This window comes from Lagopus leucura, unplaced genomic scaffold, assembly GCF_019238085.1.
Source record: "Lagopus leucura isolate 7727_CA_CO unplaced genomic scaffold, USGS_WTPT01 Super-Scaffold_100015, whole genome shotgun sequence".
NCBI classification, from domain to species: domain Eukaryota; kingdom Metazoa; phylum Chordata; class Aves; order Galliformes; family Phasianidae; genus Lagopus; species Lagopus leucura.
Window position 1 is genome coordinate 7,969,738 of NW_024962269.1, and position 18,268 is coordinate 7,988,005.

The 18,268-nt window shown below is 43.0% G+C and overlaps 2 protein-coding genes and 1 long non-coding RNA gene across 16 annotated transcripts in view; 2 read left to right on the forward strand and 1 right to left on the reverse strand.

Annotated features, from left to right (window-relative positions):
* LOC122182577 overlaps positions 1-1,937 on the reverse strand; it is a 72,890-nt gene extending 70,953 nt beyond the window's left edge. For all 12 annotated transcript variants that reach the window (XR_006179872.1, XR_006179871.1, XR_006179868.1 and 9 more), the window contains exons 1-2: positions 1,789-1,937; positions 1,082-1,184 (exon numbers count right to left, since the gene is read on the reverse strand). This is a non-coding gene — a long non-coding RNA (uncharacterized LOC122182577). The remainder of the gene's footprint in view (positions 1-1,081; positions 1,185-1,788) is intronic.
* A 143-nt stretch (positions 1,938-2,080) lies between these two features.
* On the forward strand, positions 2,081-8,158 carry SPATA5L1 (spermatogenesis associated 5 like 1). The gene is made up of 8 exons (XM_042876247.1): positions 2,081-3,159; positions 3,652-3,837; positions 4,415-4,573; positions 5,089-5,298; positions 5,686-5,913; positions 6,412-6,546; positions 7,177-7,302; positions 7,862-8,158. The coding sequence occupies exons 1-8, from the start codon at positions 2,092-2,094 to the stop codon at positions 8,003-8,005; spliced, it is 2,256 nt and encodes a 751-aa protein (XP_042732181.1). The 5' UTR covers positions 2,081-2,091; the 3' UTR covers positions 8,006-8,158.
* Positions 8,159-8,694: 536 nt separating this feature from the next.
* Positions 8,695-12,264, forward strand: CUNH15orf48 (chromosome unknown C15orf48 homolog). 3 transcript variants are annotated; one of them, XM_042876241.1, is made up of 6 exons: positions 8,695-8,744; positions 8,820-8,874; positions 9,014-9,102; positions 9,795-9,855; positions 10,489-10,579; positions 11,445-12,264. In XM_042876241.1, the coding sequence occupies exons 2-5, from the start codon at positions 8,833-8,835 to the stop codon at positions 10,555-10,557; spliced, it is 261 nt and encodes an 86-aa protein (XP_042732175.1). In that variant the 5' UTR covers positions 8,695-8,744; positions 8,820-8,832; the 3' UTR covers positions 10,558-10,579; positions 11,445-12,264. The 3 variants fall into 3 exon arrangements, with proteins under 3 accessions (XP_042732175.1, XP_042732174.1, XP_042732173.1); XM_042876240.1 differs by lacking the exon at positions 11,445-12,264 and adding an exon at positions 10,665-11,281; XM_042876239.1 differs by lacking the exon at positions 11,445-12,264 and having other exon boundaries at positions 10,489-11,281.
* Positions 12,265-18,268: the final 6,004 nt, after the last annotated feature.

The window sequence follows — 18,268 nt, forward strand, 5'->3', positions numbered from 1 at the left end:
TAATATACTGGTAACACTATAAAAAAAAAAAAAAAAGTTTTTGTCACAGTACAAAGGCTATCAGCTCTATAAGATGAAAAACCAAACTTGATAGGCTCAAGCCCACCCTAGCCAGGTGATGCAGAGAAGAAGTCAGCTAGGAGCCCAACTCACCAAACAAACTAACAGAGATGAAACAGGCCCCCAGATAAACTAGTCTAGCCTGCCTTAGGGCAGGCCCTCACCCATGAGAAGCATAGATGTAATACCACCACTTCTGAATACAAACATCAATAATACAGCTCAGGTAGTAAAGACCAGGCTTTAAATAAAGTATCACCCATGGGCACAGGTGTGGGTGGAGGCCCCAGGTGAAAACAGGGTAATTAACACTTCAGTGTATCCAGAGAGCTTGTATGAGTGATTTAGGAAAGCATAAAAACATTTTCTACCAAGTAAACACTATATCAACAATGATGTACAGAGTAATGCCAGATATCCAGTGTATATAGTGGATATGTTAGTATTTGTTTCCAAAAGCAAGAAGTACCACAGTGTTTTTGTTTGCATTGGGCTAGGAGGAAGAAAAAGTAATTAACAACTTAAATGCTTCTGTCTTCAATAGAATTTACTGACAGTAATAATATTACCAATGCCTTCTTCATTAGAATATATGGACAATTCACCTTTACATAACTGAAAACAATGAAGTGACCTGCTATTTAAATCAGGCAGCAACTCATATAAACTTGTGAGGCAAAAATAAATTGTTCAGACCAATGGAAGACTGAATCAAAATACAAAATATTCTTAACTTACAAGATATGGCTTCAAAGGAAGTACCAAAAATGTTCCCAGAAAGGATGCTCAGAATTCTTAGAAGGCTTGGAACGACTTCATAGACAGCTAAGCAAATTGCTAGAAAGAACTAGGAATGGTCTCACAAAGAACAAACGCTCTTTAGAAGATGTATAGCTGGCCATAAAATACAAAAGCAAATGATGAGGGAACATTCCTCCCCATAAGTTAGTAGTAAGAAATTGACCATAAAAAAAAAAAAAAAAGCAGAAAGTAATGCAGTTGAAAATATCTGAACACTCACTGTGTTGGATTTTCAGTTTGATATTTGAAACACAGCAAAGACAGTGATGGGCAACGTTCGATTTCTCTAAGAGCTGATGTCTACTCCCTCAGAACTGTTGGATCTGCAAGGAGAAACGAGTCATTTTTGAAGATCAGCTGCCATCTAGTGAATATTGAGAAAATTGTGTTGGCTCTGTTTTGCTTTCGGTTTTATTGCTGTTTTTTTCGAGGGGGGTTGACAGTTTAGACAAGATTCTTGTAGGTAGATCTTTTTGCCACTTTGTCGGTATTGAATCTTGGGTCTGCAAAAGTTTTGGGAGCACTCAAAGGTATGCATTCCAATCCAGGGCAGCCACTCAGCAATGCTTCCCATGGATACTCATAAATAAGGTTTTCATTCTGCCATTCACTCTCTCTCAAAAAAAGGCAATTTTGCCCACTTTCAAAAAGCTGTATTAATAATTCTGTGGCTCTGCTTCTCTTTAATGAGTTCCTATGAGGTATTTAGAATTAGCTGAACTAACAATATTGCCTCTTTTTGTACTGTTTTGTGTACAGCCCTTGGCTCACACAGGACCATGATAAAGCGGGAAGCCGTCAGAAGGACGAACAGCCCGGTCCTGAAGTGAATCCCTGCCTGCCCCGTGAGACGGGGATCCCAGTTCTGGGGAGGGGGAGGGGGGGGGGGGGGTCTCAAGTGGAGTCTGTGCGTGTAATTTTACTCACAATCAAGCTACTGACGAGACTGAAATTATGCACACCATAAATCTCACAGATGATGGTTTTATCTCGCATCCTAGCAGGTTTTTTGCGGATGAGTTGCTACAGCTGACGCAAGCGCACCCTCCGGTGGAACACGCACTCCGCCCAGCGAAGCCAAGCGCCGCCGGGCCTCACGGGAAGGAGGCGGGAATGTGCGAGGGGAGGCGGAGCCCCACTGTGTGCGCGTGCTCGCACCGCGGCGCGGACTGCGATTCGCGGGGGTTGGCGGCGTGCCGCCGGCTGCGGGTGAGCGAGCAGCGCGCCGCCATGGAACTGGCGCCCCTCAAGCTTCTACCCCCGGACCCCGGGGACGAAGGCACGCAGCGGTGCAGGCTGGGCCCCGCCGCCCTCTCCTCCCTAGGGGTCCGGCTGGGCGCTCCGTTGCGGATCTCCCTGCCCGCCGGCAGCTATCTGTGCACGGCGTGGCCGCGGCCGGACCTGGCGGACGGGTACGTGCAGGCGGACCCGGCCTGCAGCACCGGGCTGACGGGGGCGGCCCCGCGCGGGCTGACGCTGAGCCCCGGCTGCCTGCAGCCGCTGTCTTCCCGCCGCCTGCGGGGGGCGGCCGTGCGCGCGGTGCTGCGGGGCGGCGCGCGCGGGCGGCCTGCGGGGCTGCAGGAGGCGGTCCGCGATCTGCTGACCCACGTCTACGTTTCCCCTCGCTACGTCGTTACTGCTGGTCCTCGTGTCCGCGCTCCCGTGGTGCACGTGGAAATTCTCTCCGTAGACCCCGCGACGGAGGAAGCCGGGCTGATAACCCCCCAGACGAACGTGACGATTACGGAGGTGATGACTTTAGAACGGTACAGGCTCTTAACGGAGGACACGGCAGAAATTCCCGTGGCGGGGCTGGACGATGTGGGAGAGTCTCTGAAGGAGATGGTCGACCTGCCGTTCCGTTTCCCGAGGACGTTTAAGAAGCTGGGGCTTTCCGTCCCCAACGGGGTGCTGCTGGTCGGCCCTCCAGGGGTGGGGAAGACGCTCCTGGTGAAGGCAGTGGCGAAGGAGGTGGGCGCGTATCTGCTGTGCGTCAGCGGCCCCGCGCTGTACGGCTCCAGGCCGGGGGAAAGCGAGGAGAATTTGCGAAGCGTCTTTGAAAAGGGCAGGGAGATGTCCTGTGAGGGCCCGACCGTGCTCTTTATTGATGAGATCGATGCTTTGTGCCCGAAACGACGGAGCTCCAGCAGCGCTCCTGAGGATCGCCTGGTTGCTCAGTTGCTGACGCTGCTGGACGGTGCTGGTGCTGGTAAAGATAGGATGGTGGTTGTGGCAGCGACAAACAGGCCTGACGCCTTGGATCCTGCGCTGAGAAGGCCAGGCAGGTTTGACAGAGAAGTAAGCAGACATTGCTATCCGTGCTCAGCCCTCTTTTTTCTTTCTGTTTAGGGGATGTGGTAAGGGGACAGTTGATAAAGACGAGCCCCATTTCACATAGCCAAGCCTGAATTTTATATAACGCATTCAATTAAATAAACCTGTTTGTTATCTAATTCAGCCTTTGTGAACAATGAAATAATAATCTTATTGCTAAGTCAGTTGTTTATATTACCTAAAAACAGGATTTGATGGACAGTGACTAACAATGTCTTATGAACAACTGATTATACAACAACTATTTTCTTGGAAAGTAGGTGTGAAGTAAAGATGCTTTAAATAGCTGTAATCTATGAACTGTTGAATTCCTCCTGAATTCTTTGGTTGCAATATAAGTATGTATAAATCTTCAGAAGTTTGTTTAAAGTGGAGACAAACTTGCTTGGCCAGTTCTACAAAATGAGAGGAATATGATGAAGTAACTACATGAAAATTTTATCTTCCTTGGGTTAGGTTATTATTGGGACGCCAACGCTTACGCAGAGGAGATCCATCCTGCAGATGCTCACCTGTGGTATGCCCATTTCTACAGACGTTGATTTGGTTAAGCTGGCAGAAATGACAACTGGGTATGTTGGAGCTGACCTTACAGCGCTCTGCAGAGAAGCTGCTATGCAGGCTGTGTTCCACAGCTCTTCGGTATGATTGCAAATCGATGAAGAGGAAAGACATGATTATTATCTAACACCCTTTCTCCATTAGCACATAGTTTTATTTGAAAATTTGAGCAAGATGAAGAATTCAGAAATTAGAAAAGGAAAATAATTACTGAAAAAAAAACCACAAGTGTTACAAATGTAAGCCTGCTGTTTCACTTAGTCCCTTAAGTTCCTGTCTTCAAAGTAAATTTTCTTCTTTGTGGGTGGAAGATTTTGCAGGAAGTTTTTATTACATCTTGTTGTGAATGTGTGAAGGCCTGTTTTATTTGATTATTTGAGAGAATCTAGGAACTTGTGTATAGTAACCCTGAATTAGCATCTGTTTGACGTAGTTGGAGCTATGATTTAGGGAGAAAACTTTCTGTAGAATACTTATGTCTGATAAAGTTGTGTTTAAGATCTTGCCATGAAGAGAATATGTTCTACTTTGCTATGTCTTTGTGTGTGCACTGCTTGAGCTTGTTCGGGCAGGGATTTAATTGAGTTGTCTTTGGCCTTTTGTGAAGTACACTGTATGCTAAAAATGTTGCTAATACACCTTGTTTGTTTTCCTTCAGGATTCAGCTGAAGTGCTAATTAACATGGCAGATTTCCAAGAAGCTTTTAAAAAAATTCAGCCATCCTCTTTCCGAGGTGCAGTTGGACTCAAAGAGTGTAAACCCATCACTTGGGAGCAGATTGGTGGTCTTGAAGATGTGAAGTTGAAGTTAAAACAGGTAACATGCAAATACATTTAGATCAAGAGGCAGTTTCTGATGACCTGTTCTCCAAGGTGTTCTGTATGTTATGTTATGGAAATGCATTATCTTACGAGTTACATGGTTTTATATTTTATTTTAAGCATTATTTTCTACTACATTAAGTGACAAGCACTATAATAATTTTGCATCAACATCACAAGATAAGAGCAGCAAGCATAATACAGTGGAATAATTAGTGTGCTTCTGAGTAGCTGATAAACTCTGCAGCAGTCCATCTCTGTATAGCCAGAGGTGGCTCTTGCATATCATCCTTCAAGAATTGCCTTTTATTGCATTTGAGACTGAGAGGGAAGTTCCAGAAGAGTGGCTGTGTGTGTTTTCTACCAAGGAAGGCTAAGTTAGCATTCTGTGTTGCTTTCAAATTAATGTATGCACTAAAGAGTGGAGTATTGTGCTCAGCTGTTCTGTCGGTTGCCTTTGATCTTTAGTTCTGTTACTGAAAATTTCATCCCTTGTTTATGTATTAACAGAGTGTGGAGTGGCCCATGAAATTTCCTCAGGCATTTGTGAGGATGGGGCTGGCTCGTCCAAAGGGTGTTCTTCTCTATGGGCCATCAGGGTGTGCCAAAACCACACTGGTGAAGGCTGTGGCCACAAGTTGCCACTGTTCCTTTCTCTCTGTAAGTGGTGCTGAGCTGTTCTCACCTTATGTTGGAGATTCAGAGAAGATTTTATCTCAGGTACAATTTTCAATTTGTACAAGGTGCAAAGATGACGTGGAAAAAATGGTAGTTAAAACTCTGCCCTAATTATGAAATTGATAACTAACGTATGGTTTCCCATGTATATGAACAGGAAGTCTAGCCCTAAAATGATGACAGTTTTAAGCTTTGAAAATATTTCCACCCTCTTGTTTTCATTTCATTGCGGAATTTAATTCAGAAGCGGAATTTGTCTGTAGGAATGGCAGCTGGAATGGCTTCTTGAATAAATGTTTGTTCTTGCGTGTGAATAAATTTAAGTCCACATCACTAAGTGAAAATAAGACTATATGCAAACAAGCGGTTTCACCTTATCTGAAACAACATATGTGCATTAACATTTGCTTTTAAAAATCCAAAAAACAGGTTTTCCGCCAAGCGAGAGCAAATTCTCCAGCAATAATCTTCCTGGATGAAATTGATTCTATCCTGGGATCTCGATCGTGCGGTAAAACTGGCCGTGGTGTCTCAGAGCGGGTGCTGTCTGTGCTTCTCAATGAGTTGGATGGTGTTGGACTGAAAGTCACAGAAAGAAGAGGGAATAAACTACAGCTTGAGGGGAGATGTGAGGAACTAAGTGATGAGGAAAGACAGGTATTGAAGTTCCCTTTTCTGTGTGGTATGGATGATAAGTGCAGCCCAGGTGTCAAAAAACTTGAATTGTCATTCATGCTTTTAAACTTAAAATCCTCAACCTTAGTAGTAGTAGATGCTATTCTACTTCATTTCTGATTTTTTTTTTTTTTTATAAAATACTGTATGAAGGCTGCTCACTGTCTTTATAAATCTGTTCCTCAGTGAAACTTTGAACAAAATACCAACACAGGCTCATGAACAGAAATAGCTGGGGTACATTTTGTGTCACAAATCAACTTCCTTGACAAATTCTTTTAGACTGTTACTTTTGCTGTTATGTAGGTTCATTTTTCATCTCAAAGAAAATGAAGTACTGATACCAAAAGGAAAATAATTACATGCAGAGATGCATTTTCTGTTCTCCCTCCCCCTTTTGTCACTAATAGTTAACAAATATCTAAACCTCTCTCTCTTAATTGTGTTGCACTAATGCCTTCATACCATCTCTTTGCTCAGCTGGAGTTTCAGGAAACTTTGAGCAGAGATGTCATGGTAGTTGCTGCAACAAATAGGCCAGATATGTTGGATGATGCCTTACTGCGCCCTGGAAGGTTAGACAGAGTGATCTATATTCCACCTCCAGATCTAAAGGTGATGTATCACAAATCCATCTCTGGTGTTAAATGGGGAGGGAAAAATTGCCAGCATACTTTCAGAACAAAAAGAACATAATCTAATGTGCTTCAGAATTGAGGGATGGCTCACTGGAGATGAGTTTCCAAACTCAAGATACATGAAGAATGGAATAATTATATTTGTAATTTAAATACCAGTAATATTTGTCCTGATTATGTAGGTACACTGCTCATAGAAAGTAGGCAGCAATCTGAAATAATTGTCTGTTTACAAAAACAAACTGTAGAAAGTATTGTAAGAAGTTGGCTGTCCTTCAAATCTTCGTTTCCTGTAAATGTTCAGTGGTATAAATGTTTGTCCTCCTTCCCCATCCTAAAAAGAGATGACCCAAAGCAGACTGTGTATGGAACCATATCTAAAATTGGTCTCATTTCATGAAGTGATGAGTAATTGAATACTAGACATGAATATGGGAACCATAAGAGTAAACATCTCCGTTAATAATACTTTACTCTTTCACCAAAAACATAATTCTGATTTTGTATTTTTCTGTATTTCCTTAGTTCTAACATTAAATTTTGAACTGTTTTGGAGAGGGAGTAATTGTTTGGTTTGGTTTTCTCATCAATACCTGCCACCTCACAGGGAAGGCTTTCCATTTTGAAAGTCTGCACAGAGAAAATTCCATTAGATACTGACGTGTCACTGCAGGATATAGCAGCCCTAACAGACCTCTTCTCTGGAGCTGATATTGAAAATCTGTGCAAGGAGGTAAGGAATGTTTTTATGGTTAATCTGTGGAATAAACTATAAGGCTTTTCAGGGGGAAAAAGAGAACTAACTCATACACGTTACCAAGCTAACTGTAGTACAGCTTATTCCTCAATTGAAAATGGAAGGAGAATGAGTAAAACAGGAGTGAGCAAAAGTTAAAACTTAAGATAAAAAGCCAAATCAGTATAAAGGTTCTCTCTGATTTCCAGGCAGAAGTAGATGATCGCACTGGTAGAAGTTATACTACCTTCTGTATCACATGGCCTTTCTAATTCAGGCTCAGATCCAGAGAAGTTTTTTCTGTGTACTTTGAAGTGACAGTGGCATTTTTAGCTGGAAAAAAAATCTAAGAGTGATCAAGGATACATTGTCTAATCCAGACAACAGAACTAAAGGTGGAGCATGCACTGATCTGTCATAAATACTGTAAGTTGTACAGCGCTGTTTTCAGATAGTTTGTCTAAAATTTGGTTTTGTGTAACATATTTGAATTACTTGCAATGACTTCTGTGCAACTTAAAACCATGAAGCACTTCTAATATTTTCTTTTTCAAAGGCTGCCTTGCTGGCATTGCAGGAGAATGGACTTGAAGCAACTGCTGTAAAACAGGAACATTTTGTGAAATCACTGGAGACTGTAAAGCCATCTTTAAGCATGAAAGACTTGGAATTTTATGAAGAATTTATAGTCAAGAATTAACCACTTGAATCATAAAGGAATTATGTGGCTTGAGTGTTATTAAGTATGTCTTGGGGACAGATCTGCAATCACTTCTCTCTTCTGCTTTTTTGTACTGTATTTATTACCACTTTCAATTTGTATGAAATACAGTAAAAGTTCACTTCTGAAAAATGTGTGGTGTCAGTAATAAATAGAACTGGGGTTGCTGGGGCTGGGTTGAGATACAGGAAGTACTGCACAGCAGCTCTGTTTCATTACAGATTCCCTTATTCTAATTACAAACTCAAGCAAGATGGCAATGTTTAACTTACTGTGAGGTCCAAAAAGCACAGTGAGTGCTAAAAGAATAGAAGAACACTTCCTTGGGAGGTGGGAGATGGTTCCCATGCAGTACAAGCTGCTTTAGATGGGAGTGCTTACAAGCTGGCTTTCTCAAAAGCATGTTCCAAATTTCAGCACCGGAGCAAGGCTTTTGTGGTCGCGGCTGGGGCAGAGGGTCAGCCCTTGGCGCTCTCGGGCCTGTAGAAGTTCTGGTTCAGGCCGGAGCAGGAGCGCGGTTTCGCAGCCGCGTCCCGCCGTGCCTCGCCCGCGCCGTCCGCCAGGGGGCGCCCGCGCCGTTTGCCCTGTGCTGCCGGGGGTGCGGGTTGCGGGGCGCTGTGCGTGTGGGCGGCGCCGCGCGCGTCCACCGCGTATATAGGGCGCAGAGCGCGCTGCCCGCGCCGCTGCCCCGTGAGCGCTGCCCGTCCCGTCCCGCCAGGTAACGGAGACCCGCTTCTGCTCGGGGGCCCGGCGGTGCCGAGGAGCGGTGCGCTAACGGGGCCGTTTGTTGCAGGTCCGCAGGCAGGATGAGCGCGAGCTTCTTCCAGCTGCTGAGAACGAAGAAAGAAGTAAGTGTGCCCGGCGGCTCCGCTCGGGGCTGCCCTGTGCCCGGCATCGCAGCGCAGGGGATGGGAAAGCAGCGGGCGTAGCTTCTGCGCTCCTGGTAACCGCTCCGGGCGGCTCACCTCTCCCCTCGGTGTCTTTCAGCTCATCCCGCTGATCGGAGTCGTGTCCTGCGCTGCCGTTGGGGCTGTTGCTTTTTCAGTCTATTCCCTCGTCAGCAAATCCGACGTGATGTAAGCGAACGCTGCTGCTGGAGCAGCCTGGCGCTGCCCCGATCCCTGCTTTCTAGGAAGAGTCAGAAGTCCGAGCCAAGTTCCAGAGCACCGGGAATGACAAAGTTACCGGCGCGTTTTAAGTGCCGACGAAGTTAGCTCATTTAGGCTAGAGGGAATGGTCTCTCAGCCGTGAATAGGTCACGTTTTTTCTGTGCTTTAGGTGTAATTGGCGATAGATGCTCCCACAAAGGGACGCTGGGGGCTCAGGGATGCAGGCAGGCAGGCTGGTGCACAGCGTGTGATAGTGTGCCCTGCCTGTAAGTCAGAGCTGCGATGGCTCGGCCATGCCTTGCAGCCATGCACAGCTTATGGGAAAATGACTTCACTTTAAAGGGACAGAAAGGAACATCTTTAGCCACCGGGATTAAAATCCCCTTTTTATTTGAGCCTTTATTCGCTTTTGATTCTCAGCTTTCTTGCCTTAGGATGGCGCGTTATGCTTGAAGGAGACTGGCTGTGTTTGGTGTTCTGGGAGCCACAAGTGTTATCTAACACTGAAAAGAGAAATTCCCAAAGCTGTATAGATGTGTTTCAGGGAACTGCTTACCTACAGGAATAGTTGTGCTGGTTGTAGATTGCTCATACTGGAAAAACATATGTAAGTTCACAGCCTAAAACACAGTACCTTACTGCTTTATCTTCTCTTTAAGCATTAACAAGGGTGCCAATCCAGAGCCATGGGAAACCATTGATCCTACCCAGCCTCAGAAGGTAATTAACACAAATAATAGTGCCAACGGTGTGTGTTTCCAGCACGAGGAATGCACTTAAATAGCTGTGTAAGAGCCAGGAAAATGTTAATAAGAACAAAAAAAGAAACTGACACTTTTAAATAAGTGGAGCTTATTGTGTAATGAATCTCATTGCATTATTTAAAGAGGGGAATTCAAGTATTTCATTCCAGGCCTGCTTGGCCCACAGCTGCTTCTTACCCCGTTCCACTGCTAACAGTGGAAGTATGGGCACAGGGGAAATGCTGGTTACACTCACTTGGTTCCTGAATTACAAAATTGACTGAGGATGTTTTTGAGTACCGCAGCTGTAAGGAGAAACATCTCAGTTCAGTAGAGCACCGAGGGTGATGAGGAAAATAAAATTATTTGGGGATAATTGTTAAGTTCATTAATTGTTTCATATCGGGGTGATTCTGTTCAACAAATTATTGATATCATATCCCTTGTTGCTTTTGATTACTTTTAATGGGCTAATGTAAAGCTATTAGAAATACTTCACTGATAAATTGATCTATGATATTGTAGGAGGGAAGACTAACATTTTACTGAGAGAGAATGGAATACGGGGTTTTGCTGATTTCTTTCATATCTTCCTTTTGATTTCTTCCAGCTATTAACAATCCATCAGAAATGGAAGCCTATAGAAGAGTTGGAAAGTGTCAAAAAGCTTACGAAGTGACAAGTTTCTGTTGCCTCTAAAGGTACTCTATGAATCTAGTGGAATCACTTCTGCACAAACTTGACTACTGAAATCAGTGTGCGGAAATGCTTCTGCTACATTTCTAGGGTCTCCCTCCATTTTTTTGGGCTCTGGATGAGGAGTTTCTTGATGCCTTAGAAGTTGGCATGCAACATCCACTTAGTCCAAAATTCTGTGTCAAAGCTCGTTTTCAGCAGGTGTTTGATGCCAGATGTTGAACATTCAGATGGTAATTGAATATGAAGAAAGTTTTCACACTTTTTAAAATAGAATTTTATAGCTCATTTTCCTCAAAATTACTGTTGTCGTTTTGTGATAATAAAATCTATGTAACATTTTGCAACATTCCTTGTAAATTCTGTAAACAGAAACTACCCACAAGCTCTTCTAAAGTATTCCTGGTTTGCTCCCCCTTTGTCCTATACTTTTATGCTGTATGTGCACTGTGTACAGACCAGATATTGTAGCCAGACGATGTTTATGTATGGCAGCATATGTTGCCAAAGCTACGCTTGCATTTATTTCCTACATCAGCTGTAATGACAACTTCTGTCCAAGTTAAGGTTTGGTACTAGAACTTACATGTGCTCTCAGCTTAGACTACCAAGGAGTCTAATAGATGAGTTAAGGCTATATTTGGGAATGCAGGGTGAAAACATAACTTCAGCATGGCTAAAAAGGAATTAAAAATGAGTTTGTTACATTTGAATGTTGTTCCTGTTTAAACTTTTAAAAAGTTACTGGGAGTAGAAAATTTACATTATCCAAAACTACTTTGATCATTAAATTCTTCATCTTCTGCTAAGTAGTTCACATGCCAACTTAATTTTACTGCATAGCTAGCAGGGCTTTTTTTAACATTTTAGATACGAGCTATGAGGGACTTCTTCAACAAAGAGAAAATGAAAGAGATGAAAAGTAGAAATGACTCTTCAGAGAGACGCTTCCTCTTTAAGCATTTGTTTTCTGATAGATTGGCTACGGAAATGATGCAACAGGCAGACCCTCACCAAGCTGGGGAGGGCATATCTGCAGGCAATGGTAGAACGATCCTTTTCTGAGCTCCTTCTGTAGGTGTCCCATTCCATGCAGTTTCACATGCATTACAAAGTTTCTTCTACACTGGATAATAAGGATGCATGTTACTGGCTGAGAGGAAGGAAGAAAACTGAAACAAATTAATTTGAAGAAGCCCCTCCTCGACTAATAGTGAACCTCCTGCTGGAGGTTGTTCTGCTGCAGCAAACACCTAGCAGGCTGGTAGTGCAGCTTCGGAGGATTTATGTTTTCTTAAAGGTGTATTTGATGCTGAGAAGAAAAGCGTTAAAACGTTATTTGTGACACTTGTGCTAAGTTGCAGCGTAAAATTTGGATAAGTAAGTATGACTCAGCAGCATTTAGGAGTGACAGGAATTAGAGGACTTCAGAGTACAAGCTTGGCTTTCATTTCATGGAATGACACTATGAGATAAATTGGGTGGTATGTAACCACAAAAACCAGTGTTCTGGGGAATACAACTTCTGAGCATTTAAACAGAAGCACTGTAAACTATTTTCTGTAAGTTATTGCTTATTTCCATATTTTGCTTGTCTGTATCAATACAAAAACATACTGCGCTGTGCTCTGAGTTGATACATGAATTAAATGAGTTTGTCCTTCAGTAAATCACTGGTATGGTCTTTGAATACCATTGTTTCTTTTGACCTGAGTATCTAACAACATCAGGGAAACAGCTGTGAGTCACTTGTACATAATCTTTTGTACTGAAGCAGTTCTCAGTGGTGTCTGCCAGTAGTGCATCAGGCAGTGTGCCTGCCATCATTCACAGGTTGTCGCTTCTCATTTTATCCTGAGGCATAATGGCAAAGGTAGTGCAGTGTTCTGCTTTGATAGCTGGCTTTCAGTGTTTTGTTGTTGCTGTTTTTCCATAATGTAATAAATCTCCTTCTGCACCTCAAAAAGATGATGAGGAATGCTCAAGTTCTCAGGACAGCTTTTTGAGTTCTCAGGCTGTCCTTGAGAACGTTCTCCTGCACTGATGAGCTTGCTCTAAGTAAGGTGCACCATGGCCAATTACTGTATCCACCCCCCAGAACTACCCAACATATGTCTATAAAGCAATATACAAACTATTTCCTTGTTCTACAAGAATCAGAGCTAAAACAGTAAGGATCTAATCCATTGAATTTTATGAGCTGAGATTTGCGAGAACAGTAGGACTTCCATGTCCCATGTAGCGCAAACCCAAGGCTTTTTGTTCCTTGTGCAATTTAGAGGCTGTTGAAATAGACTTCACTTCGTCCCTTCTTCTCTCTATTCTTTACTTGTTCAGTCTTCTACTTCCCTGTCTTCTAGGCTTTTAAGTTTTAAGCAATCACTATCTCCACTCACCCTCTCTAGTACTTTTCCAACTTACACATGAATTACAAAGTTTCATTATAATATTCACTGGCTTGTTAGATTTTTTTATTATGGATTTGGATTAAAAGCCATTTGAAATACAGTTACGCTTTTCTAGCTGCAGCTGGCCGGTAGTTATTACAGTCTTTTTTTGAAGAGTTTTCTGGAAGAATAGAAGGTTGCTCTCTGCAGTATACATGCAAACTGAAAAAATATTCCCCCTGAAAGTGGAAGTTTGATGTAACTTTGTAAATAAAAGAGTAAGTCCATGAGTTCAAACAGTCAGCAGAAACTTATAACAAATATTAAAAATAGCTGCTTTCATGAAGCAGTAACACACAGCAGAACCTGAGTGCTGGTGTCTGTTCTAGGATCTGAATCAGGCTTTTTGAAATGCCAGCTCTTTCACGCTCCTGTAACATTTCCTTTTTATTTTAGGTGTCCTTTTTAAATTCCTGATCTGAATTTCACTTACTCTGTCCCAGCCTGTCACTGACATATTTACTTTTTTTTCTGAGTTAATGGGAGATTTAGGGCCTGAGAAGGATGAAACATATTTGCCAACCTCCTTTTAGCATCTCTCCTTTCTCCATCTTATCTGATGCACAGGTGAAACATGTCCTGAAAGAAGCCATGATGTGGAACAGGCTTGGTAGCCTGGATGTAAGGGCCATCATTTTATGTGTGAGCTTCTGTAAGTTCACAAGATCTTTGAGAAAATTTCAAACGCTCTTCAATTGAATGCTTTTTTGCTTTCAAAAAGGAGGGTTAAGCTTGACAATAAAAAAAAAAAAAACAAACCTAATAACTTTATATTCCTTTTGCTGTGCACTTTTGTTTTAACTACAAATCTTTATTATTATAGTAGTACTTCAAGGCCTTATCCACAACAATATGAGATTTGCAGGATCCGAGAGCTGTGCTGAGGTCCTTGTTTGGTTTTCTTTGCACGCGATAGCCCATGTCAGCATTCTCTGCCTGATGCTCTATGGTTCTCTGCTGTATTTTACTGCCTAGCTACTTCATCGGTGCATGTGGTTTCTGTAGTAAGTGGTGGTAACAGAGGGGCCCGGTGCAATCATTAAAGGAAATTGTTCATACTCCAGCTGTCATCTGTCTCAGAACAGAGGGCTGTTGCCCCCAGGACTAGCTGTAGAAAACAAACACAAGCGATGGGACGATTCACTGATTCTGGGCAGTAGCTGGTGTTGGATGTTTCCCAAAAAAGCTTTCAGATTAAACAAACGTGGCTGCACTACTCAAAGCAGTTTTAATTCACTGTCCGAAGTCTTCAGTGTTCAGCACATCTCTATCACACAAGCAGCAGCATGAGATAACACAACCTAAAAGCCAAACAGGAATGAAAATGAAAAAGCATTACTGAGGAAATGGACTGTGGGAGTTGCAACTGTACTCAGCAGTTGTTTACCTTCAGGTGCTGATTTGAATGGAGAGCAGGTAGATTATTTGCTGAAAGCATTTTCCCTTCATGAGCCAGCCATCACAGCCAAATAAACTCTTTAGAGGAAGCCCAATGTGAATAGGCACCAATAGGCCTCACCTGGTTCAAAGATCAGACTTCTGCAGGGCACTTCATGGAGGCTGTATAAGCCCTGCCCATGCTGTACCTTGGTCTAAGGATCAAAGGATTCTGGTTTAACAATCTGTTATTTTCGAATAACGTTATCACATAATCATAAAATGGCTTGGGTTGGAAGGGACGTCAAGATTGCACAGCTCCAATCTCTGCCATGGGCTGTGTGCCTCCCAGCCCAGCTGCCCAGGACTGAGCCTGCCTTGGGTACCTCCAGGGACGGGGCGCCCACAGCTCTGGGCAGCCCATGCCCGGGCCTCACCGCCCTCTGAGTGAAACATTTCCCCAACATCTAATCTGAATCGTGCGTTGTGGGACAGATGCATGGTGTCTCTCTGTCCCCATGCTCTTTGCTCCATGCCTGGCAGAGATCTGTGCCGCTGGAGCTACGTGCTGTAACACGTGTTACTGTGCCCCTCGCCTCGTGTGCCTCGTGTGCCTCGTGTGCCTCATGTTTCCACACGAGGTGGCCATGCTGCGTGGCAGCCATGTTGCGCAGCAGCTGTGTTGGCCTGGCCTGGCTGGAGGCAGCAGCTCGCTTCTTACAAAGCCTTCTGTGTGAAACTCCTTTCACTTTCTTCTTGCTGCATCCCTTTGTTGCACCTACTGAAACAAGCACACCAGGGCACCTTGGTCTAACTTATTTACACTGTTACTTCTGTTTACTAATACAGCAAAAGCTGACTGGTCTCTGTTTCCTGACAAGAAAATGGCAAAGTAACTTGCTGATGTTCTGTGACTCCGAACTTGAAGTGGTGAAGCAGTTTCTTATTCCTAAATACTGTGATTCATCTGGATTCCTGTAGCCTTGTAGAACATGGTGCTGGCAGTCCAATCAAGGACTGTGAAGCAGCTTGCTTTCTTTTTGTTTTCTTTTCTGCTATTTTTTTAAAGAAATCGGGAGATGTTATTTCTTTCAGCTCAAATTCATTCAGACAGACTCTGGATGGCTTTGCTGACTTCATCCTCCAAGTGTTGCTGAAGCAGGGGCTTTTAAATATGAGACTATAACAGCAATTTCTTTTTTATTTATTAGTTTACTTGTTTTTAAAAGTAGTATTCTCTGCTGCAGTGAATGAAAGCTCTGTACAGACGCTGATGATACCAGACGGTGTCAAACTGAGCATCCACAGACTCAGGACGAAATGTCAATAGCAGCAAAAGTAGACTGTGGGGATCAGTGTTGCCTAAAAGAACATCTGAGAAGTGATGCGGTCACAAGGCAGTGCTGCCGGCTGTCCCACTTCGCAGATACAGCTTCAAACCACTTCCTGCCATTTCCCTGCTTCGTATGGCACTTGCTATGTGTCTTTTCTGATAGGCCAGAGGTAGGCTACCAGCAACTGAGTGCTTGTGTGGTTCATTGGCCAGAGCTCTACTTTGCCTTCTGAAAGGGCTGATGCACGCTGTGAGGTGCAGTGAGCACCTGCCTTGTCCCACTGGGTTGTTATGTGGATTAATGGCCTGCAGTTCTGAAAAGCTGGAGTTCCTTGTATTCCCATTTCAGCATTTTATAATGTGTGGATTTTTATTTGCAGATTTTACGTAGGGTCAATACAGTGCAGTTGGTTTAAATACATTTATTACATGATGTGATGTGTAGAGAGCAAATGGGGCACCTATAGGTGCAAACAGATTAGCCGAGATGTCAGAAAACCACACCAGTTTGAAAACCTATTAATTATAAATAATGTGTTTAAGCTTTCATCTTCAGCAAGGCTCTTTCATTCCTGGTTGCTGGTTGTGTTTTTTTATCATTATTATTTTACTTAAAGTGTATTTGCAGTAAGTAAATGCCATCCCGTACCAGACTTGATGCTGCTGCAGCACAAACAAGGAAATAAGGGCTGAAAAAGCATTACTTGTAATCTCTGCTAGTCATAGGAAAATAGTATTGAACAGCCAAAGAAAAGTCACATGCTTGTTGTGAATCACTGCCTGACTACATAAAAACAGCCTTCCTTCTTTCATATCGAAGCAGTTCATGTTTCATGTAATGATGCATCTCTCTCACCTTCTACAGTTCAGTAAAACCTGGAATGTTTTTTGTCCTTTTCAAGTCATGCTGCAGGTTTTTAGAAGAGCCAGGTAGAACTTGAGTGAGACCTTAGTTCTGTGTCTGGTGAAACATTAGCTTTATGCTGCCTTTACTGCATTTGTTTTTCCTCTTGTGAAATGCTTTGAATGAAACACAGTTAGTCAGAATAGGGCATTTGGCTTAAAGACTGCCAGATCCACCTTACTCCTAGAAGCAGAAGTATTTACCAAAATCCTGGTCATAATGACTTGCAGTTCTGTTCACTGCCTCATTGCCAAGCTCTGAGCCATAATTTTCATGGTACAATAATATGTCACGCAAAGTAGTTGTAACACAGTTAGTTTGAAGTTATGGATGTCAGAGAGATGTGGAATTATTACCACAGACCTTGCAGTGGTCGTGTATGTATGTATGTTGTGTACGAAGTGCCTGCGCATTGAATTGCCTTCTTAAAAGAAGGACATTTAAGAATTGGGCATGTCTCATGTTCCTTTGGGTTCATTAGTTCAAAGAGGAAACTTTTGTTGTGTACAAAGCAGGGTGGTGTGTGGATCTTTCTATTTGAGCTACGTGCTGAGAGAATCACCTCTTGATACATGTAAAGAACAAGGAGAACACGCCCTTATGGGGCAGCACTTCAAAAAAGCAAATTCCCACCTAAGTTATAGATGTATTTATGGAAGAGAAGCTGAGTTTGACTCCTCAGTCTGTTCTTCACAGTTGTGTCTTTGGCGCTGACGTAATATATGCTCCTCAGTAAGAAATACTAAAGCACAAGGGTGTCCTGATACTGTAGCTAGAGATCAGCATTTTGTTGAAGCAATGTGTAATCAGTTATTGAAAACATGAGCTAAAGGAACTTCTTCATCTATCGGGGTTCTTTTATTCTTCACTAAACAGACGAAAGGATGCATGGAACCCAACAGAGAACAGACACATGAGCAACAATTCTCTTTATTATTACACTCTCTTAATTGATCCAGAAATGCCGGTGTGTTCCATGGTTGGCTGCACGGTGATGTAAAGGAGATCAAAGTTTTTGGGTTGCAGTATGGAGCTCTGGCTTTATCTGTTTTGTTTGGCTTTTAGTTGCCAATTCCCATTTGTACACAAACACCTCGTGTCACCAACAAAGTATCAACTACTTTAAAGAAAGTCACTGCAGTATGAATATCCCCACTGAGCCATGACAGTGGGCCAGGCAGTAAGAGCTCATCTTGGTGTGTGACCCTTGCTCTGTGGGCTGCTTCTTTCCAGCTAACTCTATAAGAGGTAGGATTCCCCTTCCTCCAGAGAAATCTCAAGTGTAATAATTCTGACAGAGGAACAATGACATTCAAAGACAGCTCACTGATCTAATGTAGTAAGACATGTTGTATGGCTATCAGCAAGTGAAGGTATCTAAAACCTGTCTTTGTTTACAGCTTGCTGTACGCACCCTTTAACATTTGATAGCCAAGGAGTTGCTTGCTTTTGTATTTTCTATGCTATGCCTTGACCTTTGCTCCATGGCAAGTCCAAGCAGCAAGGATAGCTTAAGACCATCATAATTTGTTCCATCAAGGTTAAATTTAAAGCAATTATCAAAGCACTAAGAAACCAGTCTGTGCAACCAGTTGGGCAGTTTCAATTTCTGATTGATGTTGTGTTCTCTGCA

What these genes read in the sequence shown, in the direction of transcription:
- SPATA5L1 (XM_042876247.1), top strand. Translation starts at nt 2,092, where the DNA reads ATGGAACTGGCGCCCCTCAAGCTTCTACCCCCGGACCCCGGGGACGAA. An exon ending in CAGGCAGGTTTGACAGAGAA is followed by an intron (nt 3,160 to 3,651) that starts GTAAGCAGACAT and finishes TCCTTGGGTTAG; the next exon opens with GTTATTATTGGGACGCCAAC. An exon ending in TAAGTGATGAGGAAAGACAG is followed by an intron (nt 5,914 to 6,411) that starts GTATTGAAGTTC and finishes CTCTTTGCTCAG; the next exon opens with CTGGAGTTTCAGGAAACTTT.
- CUNH15orf48 (XM_042876241.1), top strand. Translation starts at nt 8,833, where the DNA reads ATGAGCGCGAGCTTCTTCCAGCTGCTGAGAACGAAGAAAGAA. An exon ending in TGCTGAGAACGAAGAAAGAA is followed by an intron (nt 8,875 to 9,013) that starts GTAAGTGTGCCC and finishes GGTGTCTTTCAG; the next exon opens with CTCATCCCGCTGATCGGAGT. An exon ending in ATCCTACCCAGCCTCAGAAG is followed by an intron (nt 9,856 to 10,488) that starts GTAATTAACACA and finishes GATTTCTTCCAG; the next exon opens with CTATTAACAATCCATCAGAA.